The sequence below is a fragment of the Trichosurus vulpecula genome, chromosome 4, assembly GCF_011100635.1.
Source record: "Trichosurus vulpecula isolate mTriVul1 chromosome 4, mTriVul1.pri, whole genome shotgun sequence".
NCBI lineage: Eukaryota > Metazoa > Chordata > Mammalia > Diprotodontia > Phalangeridae > Trichosurus > Trichosurus vulpecula.
In genome coordinates, this window is record NC_050576.1 from 198,974,454 (window position 1) to 198,994,047 (window position 19,594).

The 19,594-nt window shown below is 41.0% G+C and overlaps 1 protein-coding gene across 1 annotated transcript in view; it reads right to left on the bottom strand.

The window, feature by feature from the left end:
* Positions 1-19,594, bottom strand: part of LOC118849207 (SAP30 binding protein) — a 40,381-nt gene that overhangs the window by 18,958 nt on the left and 1,829 nt on the right. Inside the window, exon 3 of the mRNA XM_036758283.1 lies at positions 17,568-17,615. Coding sequence (XP_036614178.1) covers positions 17,568-17,615 — 48 coding nt within the window. The remainder of the gene's footprint in view (positions 1-17,567; positions 17,616-19,594) is intronic.

A 19,594-nucleotide genomic window follows, 5' to 3' on the forward strand; every position in this document is an offset into this window, starting at 1 on the left:
AACTAACTAGCTGGGGGAGATAAAATGTAAGCAACCATGTAAGATAATATACACAGAAGACAAATTGGAGATAAACAAGAGAGAGTGGATACTAGAATTAAAGGGGATCAGGAAAGGTTTCCTGTAGAAGGTGGGACTGATTTTATCTGGCACTTCAGGGAAGGCAGGAGATAAAGATGAGGAGGGAAAAGAATCCCAGCTTAGTTATAAAGCCTGAAAGTTTTTATTACACACATACATGGACCTAAGAGAAAGCCCATCACAAACATATTTCCTTCAGTCGTATCCTGTTGGTCAGTTTTGGAACTGCCTTGGGCAAATTGCCTGTTAGAGAATGGAAACACTCAATTTATCCAAAAAATGGACGGAAGCTGGTGGGGCCGCTGTGAATATGATCTACTGTGCCAGTGCTCTCAGACAGGTTAACCACAGGAAGGTTCCACTAAATCAAGGGCACAGCTCTCCAACCAGGGAACATTTTATTGGAAAGGGTTAATTAGAAAGGTCTGCCAAGACAAATCAAGCAAGTCTTCAGAATTAGCTGGTATGAAGAAAAAAGGCAAGGGGAAAAGGAAATGGTTGATTTTTATCTGAAAAAAATCTTACTGAAACAAAGCAGACATCATTAAACACTGTTGTTTGTGTTCTCAGCTATACTGAATATGTTAAAAGCAAGTTTAATTCAGTATAAATTGAAAACAAGCAAAAAACACCAGTTTCTAAGGGGGCTCTTTGGAACTGATTAGTTTAACGTAATCACAGACATGACTAGGGAAGATTCAGGAACTGTAGCTCCCTGGACTCTACAAAAAGAAAGAGGCCATATCTCATCTTTCTGTTTTACAATCTCCAACAGAAAGTAAAAATAAAGGTTTCCTAATGACAAACACGGGATTTACTGATCCCACATCAGGGATCTGGATGCTACAGCCAGTCAAAAAACCAAAAAGGCTTGCACAAAAATGTTACCTATATATTCGTGGCTGCTATTTCAGGAGGGGTGCCTGGAGCCAGGCAAGGATAAAGCTGACAGCTTTGTGAGGCTAAGGACAGGAAAGTCAAGTTTTTGAGAAACAAAACTACTTGCTGCACAATTATTGTGGGATTATCTTTAGGGGGATGGGGATGGGAGAGCAGTATCGTGAGGGAAAAGACAAAGGCGACTTATAATGTGTGCCCACCTAGTTCCCCACAAAAAGGTTTCTTCTTATTGGGAGCTGCTACTTAAGTTGATGCTTTTTATCTTGATTTGTGGTATGGTGGAAATCATGTTGGATTTGGTGGAGCAATGGAGACAGAGCACCAGGCCTGGAGGTGGGAGGCCCCGGCTTCCTGAGTTTAAATCTGGCCTCAGACACTTACTAGCTGTGTGACCCTGGGCAAGTCACTTAACCCTGCTTGCCTCAGTTTTTTCATCTATAAAATGAGCTGGAGAAGGAAATGGCAAACCACTCCAGTATCTTTGCCAAGAAAACCCCAAGGAGGGTCACAGAGAATTGGACGTAAATGAAAACAACTCAACAACTTGTTTCGAATCCTGACTTCGTGTCTGTGTGGCCTTGGGCCAGTCACTTAATCTTTCTGTTGTTTTTTTGCCTTCACAACATCTCTTATATATGCTCCATTCTCTCCTGACACTGCCACCCACTGGTACAGGCCCACATCACCTCACATCTGGACTACTGCAATGGCCTGTGGTGGGCCTGCTGGCCTCAAGTCTGCTGGGGTGACAAACTGAACTTTCTAAAAAGGCAACTCTTGACATGTTGCCTTCTATTCAATAAAGTCCAGTGACCCTTCTAAGACCTCAAAAATCAAATATAAAATTTCTGCTTGGTATTCAAAGCCTTTCATGAATAACCTGGCCCTAGTTTCCTAGACACCTAACTCACACACTCTGTGAGCCAGTGATACTGGCCTCCTGGCTGTTCCCTGAACACAACACTCCACTTTCTGATCTCTGAGCATTTTCGCTGGCTGTCAGCCATACCTGGAACTATCTCCCGCCTCATCTCAGCCTTCCAGGATACCTGGCTTCCTTCAAGGGTCAGCCTAAGTCCTAGCTTTTTCAAGAAGCCTTTTCCTGTCTTCTTTAACCTTAATTCCTCTATGATTATCTTTAATTTATTCTGTAAAAACTTTTTATACATAGCTGTTTGCATATTGTTTTCCCCATTAAGACTGCAAGGACCTTGAGGGTGGGGCCGATGTTTTTTGCCTTTCTTTGTATCACCAGCACATAACACATAGAAGGCACTCAATAAATTCTGCTTAGCTTCATTCTGCAAGGGGGTTGTCCTAGATAACTTTAAGTTCCTCCTCTAAATCTATGATCCTTTCACTGGGAAATGTGTGACTGGGTTGCCAGAAAGCTACAGACATCTAAGTAGAAGTGTCCATTGATCATCACTAGCACATTAATGGACCCCATTAGACTTGCCAGAAGATGGGTATCAGTATCCCTAAGGTCCTGATAAGGGGAAACTGACCCAAGTTCAAAGCTAGTACTAGAAGTGAATACAACAAGTATGCTAGGTCCAGAGGTCAAACACTACTATTTCACTGGACTAGCCACCTCCTTCACCCACGCACCCACAAAGGAAGACACTGAGAAGGCAAGAACTTCAGAACACCCCAAATTTCTGCATCATGGCATCCTGGAAAGATAAAGCCCAATAAGGGAAAAGGAGGCCAGGCACACCCAGGTTAGCAATCTGTGGTATCTGACCCTGAAGGGAAGGAAGTGTGTTGGGGCTTGTCTGTCTGCTGGAGGAAGGATGACTGGGCATGCAGCAGCTCTGGCTGCTGTGACAGACACAACCATTTGAGGGATGAGTGTCTTTCCTCAGACCTCTAAGCTTTAAGTTTACCTGGCAGAAATTCAAAGCCAGGAACTGAGGTGAGGGTACCTGTGGGAGTGAAGTCAGAGGATGGAATGATTCAGGCAGAGTCCCCATCTGTGTGAGATTATCATTTGCCAACATTTCAATCACAAAAAATGGTACATGGGGATCCAGAAGACACAGTTAGGTATCAGTTTATGATGCAATAAGCTCGTGTTTCGAAGGGGGTAGAACAAAGGGACACAGATTGGATTTAGTTACAAAAGAGATGATAGCTGACAGACTACTTGCCTACCCACTGCCATCTGTCCCCTACCTTTTCATTCCCTACTCAGACTTGGACAGATCTTTGCACAGCACTCTGGGTTTCAGTCTTAGGAGCTGTCATGCCACTAACTTAAGGAATTCTGGTGCCTTTTTGTAACCAGAATGGCCTCTGTTTTCTTTGAGTGACTCAATTTATCTCAGTGACCTTTACTAGGTGCTAAGCCCCAGGCCCAAACCCCATTAGGTGTTAACGTAATCCATGTGGATGTGAACCTCCCAGGGTCCTAAGGGGAGGGGCCAACTCAAGAACCAATCACCAGAGCCTGAGCTCTGGTGATTCAAATGATGTTTGATGTCTGAAGCCCTATAAGAAGGGAGGACAGAGCCATTTGTGGGGGGCTCTGGAGATGGTGTTGATGAGGAGACTCTGGGCAGCTGTAGCTAAGGAGCCCTCCAGCTTGTAAACCCGGATGCTGAGACTTTGTTGAACTCTGGTAACTATGTGTTGGGATTGAATCGGACAAAGTCTGTTGATGTTTGAAATTTGTTTGCATTTTATTTTGAAGTTCAGGGTGCTGGCTTTTTCCCCTGAACTAACTGAATGATATTTGAATGCTGAATTAAAAGTAAGCTTGTCAACCCCTTCACCTTGCTTTCCTTAATTAAGCAGATCAGAAGAACCTGTGCTGTTGGCAGCTTTCTGGGTGCTGGCTGTGGGTGAATCTTATACCCCCACAGAAGCTGCTAGCCAGATTATTGAAACACTTTTCAACTCAGCAGGTATGACCAAGTTCTACAATAGCCGACATTTACACAATGCTTTATATACATTATTACATCTGATTCTCACAACCACCTTGGGAGGCAGGTCCTACAAAAGAGAAGAAAAGTGCCAACTGCTTACTAACAGTAAAAATGCCTACCACATGCTGCAAATTTCTAGCCATATATCCAAAGTTCCTGGCTCACAAGACATTTTAGAGTTGAGCACTAGCGCCATCCTTCTCCTACGAACCCCAGAGGGCTCTACCTTCATAAGGTTTGATTGAAAACGTAAAGATCTTTTATCAATGAGTAAGCATTTGTAAAGTGCTTACTATGTACCAGGTACTCAGAGCACAAAGGCAAAAATGAAACAATACCTGCCCTCAAAAAGCTTACATTTTATCGAGAAACAATACACACATACAAAATAATGTACATAAAGTACTTTGCAGAACTTAAACGAATTATGTACACAGAACAATTACAACAGGATTTGGAGAGGGAGGGCACTACCGGGTATGGTGATCAGGAAAAGAAACGTAAAGATGAGTAGTATCAAACTCAAAAACAGAGCTACTAAACACTACGTAAGGATCTCTATCAGCGCGTAGTGACTTAGAAAACCACACGTTAACATTATCCCTGTTCTATTATGTCTTTGTTAAACATTTCCCAATTAGATTTTATTTGGTTCCCTGCATATTTGACCTGTCTGATATAGCTGAGAGTTCCAGAGCTGAGTCTTGAAGGAAACAAGGGATTCTTCAAGGCAGAGGTGAGAAGTGAGTACACTCTAGACACTGGGGGCGGTCGGTGAGAATTCGGAGAGATAGATTCGGGTAAGAGCAAGAAGGTTAATTCAGCTAGACCATAGTGTAGAAAGGGGGAATGATGTATAATGAAGCTGAAAAGGTCGACTCTATGTAATCACGCCTTGAAAGACTTGATAAGCCAAACACAGGAATCTCTATTTGATCCTACATGTAAAAAGCAGCCCAGAGTTTACTGAGGGAACTGACATAGTAAAACCTGTGCTTAAGAAAAATCTTTGGCAGCTATATGGAGAAAAGAGTAAAGAGGGACTAGATGCAGAGATCCACTAGGAGACTAATGACAAAGCTCAGATGACAGGTGATAACTCAACCAGGATGGTGGCCATGTGAAAGAGAGGGGGAAGAGATTTAACATAACATGGGGGTAGATATGTGAGATAAGGGAAGAGTGAGAATTTGAGCATTACCAGAATGCTGAGAAACTGGGAGACACCGGAAGGTGGTACCCTCCAGGAAATACGGAAGCTCAAAAGATGAGTGGGTTAGGGGAAAAAGATAAATGAGCTCTATTTTTAATACGCTGAATTTGAAATGTCCATGGGACATCTAGTCTAAAATGTCTGAAAAGCAATGGTGATTGAGACTAGAACTCAGCAGAGAAAGTGGGGTGGGACACAGATTTGGGAATCATCTGCGTAGAAATGACAATCAAAACCTATGACACCTGAGGAGGTTGCCAAGTTCAAACTGCAGATAGAAAAGGGTCCAGGACAGAGTGCTGGGGGCACGCCCACAGTTAGAGGCAAGGTACGGATGATGATTCAGGAAAAGAAAGAATAAACAGATAGGTGCAAGGAGAGTCCGGAATCAGTAGGGACATGAAAACCCAAAGAGACAGGAGGAAAGGGTGGCTAGCAGTATTAGATGCTGTCAAAAGCTCACATGGTATGTGGTTTAAGAAAAGGTCAGATGATTTGGCAAATGAAATGATTAGTAACTTTGGAAAGAGCCATTTCAGCTAAGTGATAAGGCTGGAAATCAGACTAAAAAGGTCTAAGAATTAAGTGGGAGGAAAACTGGAGGCAATGAGTGTAGATAGTTTTTCCAAGAGTTTTGGCAGTGGAAAAGCTAAAGATGATAGCCTGAAGGGATGGTGGACGCTAATGAAAGTTATTTTTTTGTTTTTTTTTAAATGATGGAGGAAATGTCTATAGACAGCTGAGAATGAACCAACAGATAGTAAAGTCTAGAGAAAGAAGAACGATTGTGAGAACTATCTGCTAGAGAAGATGAGAAGGGATGGTGTTAAGAATATGTTTATGAGGGGCAAGGAACAGGGAGATGAAATGATAAGGAATTATGATTGGAAAATGTTAGCTCAACCATCAAAATGGAACATTTGTGGATGACAATGAGATCTAGGGAGTGCCTATCTCTGTGTGTGGCTGAGATGGAATGAAAAATTCTATTATGGGATTTGAGAAGTTTGAGGAACATCAACATATGCTGAAATTGCCTACTATAAAGTCAGGAGGTGGTGAACAGAAGAGAGCAAGTCAGAGAAGCTAGGTACTCAAGGATGATCTGGAAGCTAGTGGACAACAGGCACCTGTGATGTGGACTGGGAGACAAATTTTAACAGAGAACTTCAGAGGAAGAGGCTCCTGAATGATGGCAGCGAAGGGAGCAGTGGCAGTATGTGTAGTGAGTAGTCTACACAAAGGGATTAATCTTACGCTATTTCTCTATACTCTGTTTCCAAAATAAAGGGCTATGCTATGGTCCCAGTAAGTCAGTAACACCTTCAAGTATATTTTAATCAACCAGTTCCAGAACTCAAAGTCCAAGGAAAAAAGAGACTTCCTAGGAAAGATTTTCCTTAAGTAGGACTGCAAGCTAGACAAGAAGTATCATATATGCAACATGAAGGGAAAGGAGTAGATTTATTACCAGTTAAATATCAGTCTTAATTAACAAGTGAAACATTTCACAAGTTCCTCAATGAGTAATGGCTGAATTGATTTGGAAGGGCTGGCCCCAAGACTTAATTATGCTAAGGGAGAGTCTTTCCCTTCAACCTTAGCTTAAGAAGGCACCTGGAGAAAAGAACTGAGACTTCTTTGGGGCTGCAAGGAATATTCTTTTCAGTCCCCTTCTCAACTGTGACTTTCAATAGATGGCAGATAAGGAATCAACTTTTGATCCAGAATGTTATGTATACCTCAAGGTAAGCTAAATAAACTGCCTAGAAAATACTGTATTTCCATACCAAAAACTTTCATGTTTTAAAGTTGAGTTCCTTCAAGAGATACCAGAATGGTGAATTCCTAGGTATACATCCAGCAGCAGAGGACAACTCCAGGAGCTCACAGGGCAAAAGAAGAGAAATATTCCAAGTTCACACAGGATAAGTAAATTATTATCTTACCTCCCTCACCTTAAAGATGTCTGAAACAAAAAGTTTAGATGATGCCGCTGAATGGAAATAATTGGTAATTTCTCTTCTGATCAAGGCATACCAAAGCGCTCAAATCATGGATTTTTTTTTTATTTCATGGATGCCCCCACAGTGCTTGACAAATGCTTTGGGGAGTCCTTCCCCATACACACAAGAAAACTAAAATGGGTAACCTGAAGTGCTATGAAATTCCACAAACAACTGAAAGGCCTTCCAAAAATCAGCACAAAGGCACCAGCAGTCTCACCAGTTTTCATAGCTTCGAAGGACATACAAGTCTGAACCCACCTGAACATAGTAACCTGGAAAATGGTTTTGCTGGGTAAATGTGCAGTTCAGAGCTTTGTACACTGAGAGCCAGGTGCCATGGGGAGGCCTCCTCCTTATTAAGTCTGCAGGAGGTGAGGGTCCACAGTGGTAGAGCACTGGATGAAACCAACCCCATTCACATTCCCCGTCCTTCCTCTGGGCTTTTGTCTAGGTAGCTCTCCCACTTCTGTATTCCCTCCATGCCTCTGCTCGTAGAATGTCTAGATTCTCCTCACCCCTGGGGAAACCATTCTGTACAACTGGCCTGGACTCTGTATGTGATAGTGTGTGTATATGTTCCAAACCCCAAGCCCTTCCTCCCCCCCCCCCCCCCCCCCCCCAAATTCAAGCTCATGGAGGAAAGGGACTGGACTGTTTTTTGGTCTTGACATGTGCAGCATGTCTAGCTCAATGCTTTGTACACAGCAGTAGCTTAATAAATGTTTCTTGAATTGCATTTGCTATGTGTGAACTATTTTCTCCTTTACTTTCCCTCTTGAATAATTAAAAAAGAAAGCCGTTAACTAGATTTATATGCTTTGCTTTTACTCACTGCCACAAACTTTCCCAGAAATCCTATTTTGCCTTTATAGAAGCCTGTTCCTAGGAAGAGCATTCATTTCTTAGGTCAGTGTCTCAAGTGTGAAATCTCTCCATTGAGGCCTGATCTTCCCACACTCTCACTCAGTTGGTAAAAATCCATTCCTTTTTGTTTTCTTCTGGCCATCAATCCATCTATTTGTTTTCAAAGGAAGGGAGTGTCAAGGACAATAAATTAATGGAAATATCTTCACCCACAGGAACTGTGGCAATAAAGAAAAAAATAAACATGGGAAAATGTTACAGGGCAAGCAAGGTGAAACATGGACACTGAGAATACAACCCAGGCAGAGGGAACAACATGGGCTCAGGAGGTAGAAACACAAAGTACGTAAAACAAGGTATTAGGCGCTCATGTTACTTTTGAACTGAGGCACAGGAGACTCTCCAACTTTGACTCAGGGATTTTAGGAGACAGCTTTTTGAAGAGAGTAGTGTCTCTTGCTCTTGAGCAAGTTAAGAACATATGTAAAAGAGGATATATCCTCAGGAGACATGAACAATAACTAAAGGCCTTGACCTGGCTGGAGAGCATTTTAACAAGGCGAGTGAATGGAATGGCTCTGATGAACTCTTAATTCTTTAGGAAGCATTCAGGCTTCTCTTGCTTGTATTTCATCTAACAGCCTGGCAGTTTGTGTAATGAGCACTCTGGGCCTACCAAGTGAAAATCACAAGGTTTTTTTCTGGGGCCCAACCTCATCCTCCACAGAGCTCCTCGCTGGGGAATATGATATTATCTACTCTCTAAGACAAATTTCCAAATGCGAATGAGGATTCAGGGATGATCTTAATCAGAAGTGATACTACAACCATTCCAAATGAAAGAACCAATCCAATGTCCATAGTATACACATGGACACAAAACACAGGGCTCTTCTCGTCTTAAGACAGGTTGGCTTTATGTACAACTTTGCTTGCTCTATCTTCAATAACAAAGCTAACATTTATATGGTATTTACAATTTTTCAAAGAGCTTTACATACATAAACTCTTCATTAATATGTCCTCCTTGTAACAATGCTATGAGGGAGAATACAGGTATTACCCTCATATTATGGATGAAGAAAATGTAGGCTCAGAGAAGTTAAGTAATTTGTCCATGACCACACAGCTTTTATTTGAAGCACGATAAGAAACCAGGTCTTCCTAACTCCAAGTACAGCAAGAAAGCAAAAGGTAAATAGTTTAAGTGAAATTTTCAAGGCAATGAAAACAATGAATACCTTGGGAAAGACAACTATTTATTAATGTTATATTTCTTTAAAAAGTAAAAGATTCATGGAAGATCATAAGGTAGAATATTTTAAAATCATAACCTGAAAAGTCAAAGAAGGAAAGCTACTGCCACCTCGTGGAAGAGAGGTGTAACAACCCTTAATTGACACTTCTCAGGAACCTAAAATTTTATCAGAAGTAGAAATAAATAGGATGCTTGGAGATGAGCTCCAAACCACTAGGAAAAGGTGGTTAGGGTAAAAATAGAGAGAGATAGGGAGAGGGGTTATACTTGCTGGGTAAAGAAACTCCCTCTACCAATGGCCATCAGCATCTCCAAGTTACCTAGAGCAGAGGTGTCAAATACATGGCCTGTGCATGCAACCTGAGTGGGGCCTGAATCAGATTAAAATGTAATTAGGAAAGATTTAACAAAATAAATAAAAATACAAAACAACAGATAATATTAATATGTCACTTCCTAAGTCAATATGCAGGGATCCTCATACAAGGTGTAGTGACCCCTTTCTATCGAGTTTGCCACCACTAGCCTAGACTTCTGAGGGGTTCAGTGACTTCAGGGTCACATCACACAGCTAGTATGTAGCTGAGGAAGGACTTGAACCTTCTGCCTTTGAAGCTGGTTTTCTATACACTACACCACGTTGCCTCTCCAGGGTAAAACTGACTCCAAAAACTAGCTAAAATAACTCTAAACATGTCATAAATAAAATGTTCATCTAGGAGTCTTGAGGCAGAAGGAGTTAGGGTCACACATCTGTCTGGCTTGGGGTGTACAGTTGGCAGAGGTCGAAATCAACAAGGAGGTTTTTAACAATGGGATATTGAACAAGGCCAGACTGAAGATTACTCTGGAGCCTAGGCTAGTGCTACCTGAAGTGACAGAGAAAAGCCAGGAGCAGCTGATCCAACACTTCACTGCTACCCAGCACACTTCCAAATATATTTTTTATCTCCAACTCTTCTTCCACCAGCAAACATATTCAAGATCTGAGCTGAAGCAGGGGCCAGATGTTAAGAACACCCAGAGGCTGCATGCTGCAACCAAGTCAGAGAACTGAGGTTGGAATCTCGAGTGCCACTTCCTAGTTGCCACTCTGGGTACAACATCTCTGGATCTCAGTTTCCTCCTTTATGAAAGGAGACCAGACTAAGTGACCCTTAAGGTTCCTTTTCAGCTCTAAATATATGATTGCTTTGTTCTTCCCTGGTCGCCATCCCCCTTCTTCAGAAGCCTTTGGAAAAAATTAAAAAGCAAACCCCTATGGAAAAAAAAAACAAATACAAGGACTAAAGCAGGTTTATCTTCATGGCAGACTTTCAATGCCCTAAAACTTTCTTCTTGGCTGATGTCTCAAAAGATAAACCAGATAAAACTTTGTATTCCACAATCCAGAGATTCAGCCTTAAAATGCAATGCCTTATTGAAATTATAGCTCATTCACAAAAAAAAATTTATCACCAAATAAATAAATTAATGCTATCAGATCTTCTGCAACTTTGATATGGAAGAATGGGGGAAGACTCCATGAAAAAATATCAGGGTTAGCAATATTTTCCTCTCTGATATATTCAAAATGAAACTGTGCCTATGGCAATTTTTAAGTACAAAAAAGGGCTCTTCTCAGAATTTCTTGTCTTCTTTTATCTAGGACATGTTCTGTGCCTCCAGTGCCCTCAACCAGCACTTATGGGCTCCATCAATATATTTCAATGCCAACGGTGGCCCATGGCTGAATTAGTTTGGGAAACTGGGTTAACATAGGGTGATATTACTAAAAAGGAATATGGCTTACCATACAGAGGAGAAACCAGTGCAGAAAGGAAAAGGTGGATTGGTCCTGGTCACCTTTAGCAACACGCAGAGAAATCAAGGCTATATGGTAGTGGGAGGGAGTTCTCCTCCTCGGAACACTGTGGTTGAGCCAAACTGGATGGAAAACAGTACTAAAGGGTGGGGAGAAATTTCTGCTACCCAGGAAAGTGGGAGAAAAAATCTACTAGCTAGACACGAAAACTGAGCTAGCCCTTTTTACAGGGAAAGGTGAATTGATCTCTTTTATTTAATTTCTTCCTGATACTTCGATAGATCTTGTACTTGGGGAACCCAGCTTCCCTCAACACCCAACATTTCTGATCACCTTCTCCAGTGCTGAATTAAATATGAGGGGCAGTTTGTTAGCAGCAGAATCTTGTTGTAGATAATGCAACGGAAGTTGCGGGGGGGGGGGGGGGGGGGGGGGGGCCTAGTGGGAGAGGTATGCCTGAACTAGATGTTTGATGTAGTAGTACTAGCTGGGGAAAGAGGAAAGGCAGCCTTCAAACCTGAATCTGAATCACAAAGATTCAGGGAATAGGAGGAGAAAGTATGCTAGCCAAAAGAGATCTTGTACTTCTCAACATACCAGGCAGGAAGGGGGGATGGCAATTCCCTGATTCTCAAGGCCATTTCCAGCACCCTCTCCCCCAACCCTTCCCACTGGGTCTCACTTGGCAACTTCTCTTTTAGCCCACTATGTCTCTCTATCACTCCAAGCAGATCCTAGTTGTTATCTGTCAGCACACAGGCCATTCTGCCTCCCTTACTGAGGAATTCAGCACCTGGATCTCAAATGTCCTCCATACTTAGGGAATTCACTACAGATGTGGATGTCCCCTACACTAATGTGGCCTACCAGTTGATCATTCTCATTAACTCTCATGCTTTACACTTTGATTCCATCTCAGAACTTCACAGGCACTACGGATAGGGGAAGAGTTCATGACCAAACAACGAATAGAAAGGATTACAAAAGACAAAACAGACAATCTTAATTATATAAAATCGAAAAGTTTCTGTACAAACAAAACTAATACAATAAGAAAAAACCAAAAAGGAAAAGAGGCAACTGGGAAAAAAAACTGCAGCAAGTTTGACTGATAAGGATCTCATTTCCAAGAAATATAAGGAACTGATTCAAATCTTTAAAAAGCATTCTCCAATTAGTAAATGATTAAAGATTAAAAATAGGGAGTTTCCATGGAAGAAATCCAAGCTATCAATAACCATATGAAAAAATATTCCAAATAATAATTATAGAGTTACAATTTAAATCAACTCTAAAGTTCCACCTCACAAATCATCAGATGGGTAAAGTTGATAAGAAAAGAAAATGACAAATGTGGGAGGAGTTTCAGGAAATTAGGTACACTGATGCATTGCTGGGGGAGCTGTGAATTGGTATGGCTATAATAGAAAGCAATATGAAACCATGCCAAAAAATGACCAAATTGTGCATACCCTTTGACTTATTGATATACTTACTAGGTGTATACTCTGAAGAAGGTCGTCTTTGAGGTTTAGAAGAAAAGGACCCATAAGGGTAAAAATATTTATAGTAGCGCTTTGTGTAATCTCAAAGAATTGGAAATTTAAGGGAGTAAATATCAGTTGGAGAATGGATGAAAAAATCATGGTATATGAATGTGATGGAATACCACTGTGACATAAGAAATGGATGGTTTCACTGAAACTTGGGAAGGTTTATGTGAAATGATATAGGGTAAAATGAGTGGAACCCAGAGAACAACTAACACAATTACAAGAACACCATAAAAACAATTTTGAAAGCCTTAAGGACTGAATTAAGGCAAGGCCCACTTATGATTCCACAGGCCCCAAGCTGCCCATCTCCTGTCTTAGAAGTGACAGACTCTGGAGAGGTGCAGAAGGAGAAGCGTTTTGGACGTGGATGCAGGATTGTTTTGTTTGTCTCTGAATATCTGTTAGGAGTTTTGTTTTTCTTTTTCAATGATGAGGGAGTGAGAGGAAGAGAATTTTGATTTGTTAAAAATTTTTTTAATTAAAAAAAAAAAAGACTTGATAAATCTTATCAAATCATCCACCTATACAGCTCAGAGCTGAAATTCCCCCGACCACAACCTTCTGTCCAGAGCTCTCCCTGTGCTGCACCTCTCCTAAACCTAGTATTTATCCTCACACAACCCCAGCCCTTCCATTCCACCCATCCTTGCTCTGGCCTCACATTCTTCCCTAACTTGTCCTTTATGGACTTATATACGTACACATCTCCCTCATGAAATGTAAGCTCTTTGAGTGAAGAGGCCTTGTTTTATTTTTTGTCTTTGTATACTTCTAACCTAGCACAGAGCCCAACACAAAGTAATCATTTAATAAGTACTTGCTGATGGAGCTCCATTCTGGAATCACCACCTTCTTTAAAGGATGTTTCCAAATTGATGTCCCATAGGCATTTAAGCCCAGATCATAAGCTCTGTCAAGGCAGAAGACATGTCTAATTTATTTTTGCATATTCTCGTCACCTGAACCATGCTTACCAAGTGTTCTCTAAATAATTGTGGAAGTGAATTATAATTGTCTTCCTTGGGTTTTAACTTGTTCTAAAGCCATGGCCCAGCCTCCTAGAGCCCTTTTCTTCAAAATGAAGGCAGAAGAAGAAATGTTGGCTCTTTTCTTTATCCTGCAAACACACAGACTAGTCTGACTTACTAGAGACCTGGGTATGTAGGTCTGCTCTGATACCATGTTCTTCAGTAACATTTTAAGTGAGTTCAAGAACATTCCTCAGACCTGGGTTCCTCACAAAAGGTTGAATGTTTTAGGGAGGTTCAGCTAGCACAGTTATCCTAGATTCCATCAGATCACTATAAAGCTGGGTTATATTATTTCACCTTTTTTGTGTCATAGGCGCTTCTGGCAGTCTGGTGAAGCCTATGGACCCCTTCTCAGGGTAATGTTTTTAAATGCACAAAATACATAGGATTACAAAGGAAACAAATTATATTGGGTCAAGGGAGTTATCAGGCCCTAAGTTAAGAAGCTCTGCTATAAAGGATTAAGCTAGTTTTACAGAAAGTCTTGGCCTCTGTTCTCCCATGTTCTGGGAGTATTGGAAATACAGTTATCCCTTCCACATCTAGACCTTCCCCTTCCCAGTTTCAATATACTGTGGGTTGGCATAAGAAATTAAATGGGAATTTTGGGAGAGTTTTGCAGAAGCAGCAGATGACACATAAATGCCAGCAGATGACACAGAAGAAGTTCAGAAACTCAGAAATCCATAAAATGTATGCATAGTATTATATAATACCAACATATTTTATCTTTTAATACCATAATAATTCAAACTTCTTTTCTGGCACAAATGGAAGGCCAAAAAATTTTACACGGATTTTCCAGAATGCTGAGATGCCATACCCCTCACCCCTGCAATGTGGAAGCAGTAACTGTAGTCTCTTTTGTCTTTGAGAGAGGAAAAAAAATGTCCATCTCTTTACTGCTCCTTAAGCTCCCCTAGAGAACCCTCTCAACTGAGGACTTTGCCTCATACTTCACTGAAAAAAAGTAAGGCTATTTGCCAAGCGTTCCCCCTCCTTCCCTCCTTATCTCATAGCGTTTAATATTTTCCTCCACTACCTCCCAAAGCCAACCCCTCCCATGTGAGCCCCTGATCTCATCCCTTCTAGTTTTCCCCAGCAGATCACTGCCTCTACTTTCATCTTCACTCTCTAATCTTCAACCTCTCTCTACTAGGGCCTGCCATACTCATGCCCTGCCCATCCGTAATCCATGCTTGATTCTACCATCTCCAATAGCTACTGTCCTGTAATTCTCTTCCTTTTAGTGGCACTTTGAGAAAGCTCTCCACCCTAAAGGCCTCTGCAACTGGGCTTCCAACCTCATCATTCAACCAAAACTGCCCTGTCCAAAGTTATCAATGATCTCTTAAATGCCTGATCTACTGGTCTTTTCTTAATCCTTTTCTTTCCTGACCTCTCTATTTCTCTATTTCACACAGTTGATCACCTTATCCTCCTGGATACTCTCTCCTCCCTAGGTTTTTATGACATTGCTCTCCCCAGTTCACCTTCTATCTGTCCTGCTGCTCCTTTTCAGTCTCCTTTGAGGCATCTTCACCTATGTTATGCCCACTGATTGTGGATGCTCCTCAAGACTCTGTCCTGTTCCCTCTTTTCTTTTTATCCTATAACAGGTAAAGGTTCTAAGACTGTGGTCCTTAATCCAGGTCCGTGGACAGATTTCAGGGGGGGCTGTCAGCTGGAATGGAAAAAAAATCACATCTTTATTTTCACTAACCTCTAACTAAAACTGAACATTTCCTTTATTTTATTATGAATTTTAAAAAACCCAACACTATAAAAAAGAGTACATAGGCTTCTGATGACCAGAAGAGTCCAAGACACAAAGAAGTTTTAGAACCCACTGTTCTCTCTTACTTAGTGATCTTATTAGCTCCTATGAATTCAGTTGTCATCTCTATGTAGAAGATTCTCCGTATGTGTGTATATATGTGTATGTATGTATATATACATTTATACACACACACACACACACACACACACACACACACACATATATAGTATCCAACTTCCCTTCCCAGTCCCGTATCACCAAATGCCTTTTTGATAACTCAAAATAAGCATTTTACACTCAACAAGTCTAAAATAAAACTCATCATCTTTCCCCCTAAATTTTTCCCTGTCCTAAAGCTCTGTTAGTGTGGGGAACCACCATCATCCCTGTAACCTTTCCCTAAAACCTTGGCGTTATCCTTAGATTCCTCCCTCTCACTCACCCCATCTATCTAATGTTACAATTTCTACCTTCATAACATCTCTCATGCATGTCCTCCCTGACCACACAGCCACTATCCAAGTTCAGGCCCTCATCATCTCTCAGCTGGACGATTACAACAGTCTTCTAAGTAGTCTTTCTACCTCAAGTCTCTCCCTACTCCAATTAATTCTCCAGTTAGCTGCCAAACTAATTTTCCTAAAATATAGATCTTATCACATTACCTCTGTGATCCATGAAGGAGGGGGGAAGAGACAGGAACAACATTTGTTAAGTGCCTATTATGTGCCAGGGATTGTATATTTTCCAAATACTATCTCATTTGATAATTATTAGCTCATTTGACACGATTACTTCCAGGATCAAATATAAATCCTACTTGGCATATAAAGTTCTTAATAACCTGGCCCTTGTTCACCTTCCCAGTCTTCTTATATTTTCCTTCCCTCTATTCACTATACATATAATATAGCAATCCTAGCATCCTTGCTGTTCCTTACACAACACTCCAACTGCCTGCCAACTCCGCATCTTTTCATTGGTTGTCCCATATACCTAATATACACTCCTTCCTTGCCTTTTCTTCACTGCCTTCAAGATAAATCTCATGTATCTAGGTATATGTATCAATCTATGTACCCAGTAATCTACATGCTGTCTTTCACATTTGAATGTGAGCTCCTTAGTAGCAGGGATTGTTTTTTCCTTTCTCTGTATCCCAGCTATAAGCCACAGTGTGTGGAAGACAGTGAGCACTTAATAAATGTTTACTGATTGACAAAATAATATCCTTATCCAATAAAAAGTCAAATGAATCACAAGAGAGTACAAAGAGTTCTAAGGGGAGAAAAGTTTCTGTTGTTAGGGATGATTTCAGTGGGAAATGATAAAGTCTGATGAAACAATCATGCTTTCAAGACAATATTCCACAAGGTGGAGGTTTAAAAGCATTTCACAGAAGTTAGTAATAGCAAGGTTTATACTTTGCATCTCGTACAGAGGAGTGTGCTAAATCCCTTTGGTTTACACATCCTTTTTTAGTGTTTGGCCAGACATCCTATATGAAGGTGGAGTTATGAACAAAACCAAGATCACTCTGTAACCAGTAGATACTTCTAAAGACTGGTTTTGGAACTTGTAAACCAGCCAGCTACCAAGTTAATTAATAAGCCGATCAAGTGGTGATAAAGACCAGTTTAAGGTTAAATACTTTTGTAAGCTCTACTTTCCACAGGCTTCTCTTTGGTGCCTAGTAATTTTGTTATGTGACAGTTAGCCAACACCAAGCTGCTGAACACACAGGATGTACAACCTAGCGCTATCATCTTTATAAGGGATCCTAGAAATATGCTCACTGGCAGATAACTTAACTACTCTACTCTACTGCCACAAACCCCAAGGAGAGCATATTTCTGGATGGTTTGCTGGACTAAGACTGGATCTCTCTCTCTCCAAGCTCTGTGCTATTCAACTCTGATACAGAAGCCAAGGCTGGAAATCCAACTTGTTTCAAGGCTTATTCTTGGTCCCTAGGTTGAACTAGTGTTCTCACCAAACAAATTAAACCAATTTTGTCCCAAAGTATTTATAAATTCTTCTACTGTATATGTTAGTGGGGCAAAACACTGCTCAGACACTGAGCCATAATGTTAGCTTTGTTTATATCCAGCCACCCCACCACAGCAAACACCAAATACCTTTAGGTCATCAGCCTCAGGTTTTTCAGTCTCTGAATCGTCATCTTCCTACAAGACAAGAATTTACAGGATTAAGCTTAAAAAAGCGGGCCTGGTGGTCCCCACATGCATAACTAGAGGCTGGGGGCAAGCAGCCCAGTTGCCCAGCCTGAGTTTCCCCACCAATAACAGCCCCTCCCCTACTATATGACCCAAAGCTAAATAAAGAAGAGAAGACAGAAAGATACTAAAAAAATAAGAATATCAGTATCCGGAAGGCCCACGGAGGTAGCTCAGAGATGTAAGTCCATGTTACCATAGAAACACCCAAGAGAGTCAAAACTACATACATAAAATGAAGAAAAGCTGAAGGATGCTTTGGAAAGGCACAAGACCTAGCCTACTAAGTAACACTAGCTTTGGATTATCTAGGAAACTTAAGTTATTTCTAATGGTTCAAGAAGCTGCTTATGATTTTGTGTCCTAGTTCTTTCAAAAATACATTCAACTTGGGTCTACCATAACATCTTTCATTACAAAATTGTTGTGGGATCCACACGCAGTTAAATTCCAACACCTCAATCAACTAAAAGAACAGCAACAGAAGACGTAGAAGTCTGAGGCATAGAATGGCTGCATTAACACCAACAATCAAAGGCAGAACCACATGTTCACACCCCAATCTCTTGCCTTCTTATGTGGTGAGTGCTCTCCTTTCTACACAGCTCCAACACTGATCCAACCTCCTTAGCTTTGTTCCTCAAGTGAGGAACCATACAGAAACAGCCATGTGGACAGGACACTGCTCTGAGCATGTACCAGTAACACAGATACAAAGTGACCAGTCATCATCCAAGGGCTCAGCCGGTGACATGGTTTTCGTAGATTAGTGGTAAGAACACACAATACACCTCTCGGGTCAGTACAACTGCTGCTTCAGTTCCCACCAAATGGAGGATGTTCCCAGTACACATAGCAAAGAATACCAGCTAAAGGCTTGGATGTAATCCACAAGACTTCACCTAAACTTGCTTTCTTCAGTCAGAGCCACACTTTGCAAAAATCTTTGACAAAGACAACAATCCAGGTGGAGACAAATACTACACAAGAGGACTTCAACAAACTGAACTCCCATTAACATTTGCCAGCTATTCTTTAAGACGTCTATAAACAAAGGGATTTTATTTTAATACAAATATTTAAAAATAGATGGCATAGAACCAATCCCCAGGAGCTTTTTAAAAAAAGAATCATGTCTATTGAAATACATATTGAAATAAAATTATATCTGGTAATGTCTGTGTTCAGACTAGAAAATCAAGTGGCTTTTACCGCGAAAAAAACCAAAAAACTTAGTAGAAACAAAACGATAAGCAAATGAAAAAGGTACGATGGTTACAAAATAGCTGTTAGTTAAGCAAGTACCTACTTGAGTAGAGTAGAAAACAACATGCAGTACTTTACAACTACAGACAACTCTTGATTATCAGGACAAATGGGAAGAAGCAAGGAATTTGAAGGGGTGAGCCAATGCAGCAGATAATGCACATTTCCTTTTTCAAATTTGGCTTAGAAGTAATTTTTATACTAGCATTTTAATGACATATCTAACATTCTAGCAATTCATATCTGGTGTTGTTATTCAGTCCTTCATTGTGTCTGACTCTGTTACCCCAGAGACTTCTTGACAAAGATAGTGGAGTGGTTTGCCATTTTCTTCTCCAGTGTGTTCCCATTTTACAGGCCAGGAACTAAGGTAAATAGGAATTAAGTGACTTGCCAGGGTCACAAATCTAATAAGTATCTGAGGCTGGACTTGAACTCAGATCTTCCTGGCTACAGGCTTGGTGCTCTATTCACTGAGCCACCTAGCTGACCCAATTCATATTACCATCCAAAATACAGTATTGTGAATACCCAATTCAGAAGCTAGTAAAGCTGGACAGTTTTCCATCCTTTTATGACTCAACTGCTTCCCTCTTTCTTTAGCTTTGGGGCACATGGTAAGAGAGGGACTGTTATTGGTGGAGAGACTCAGGCTAGGTAAC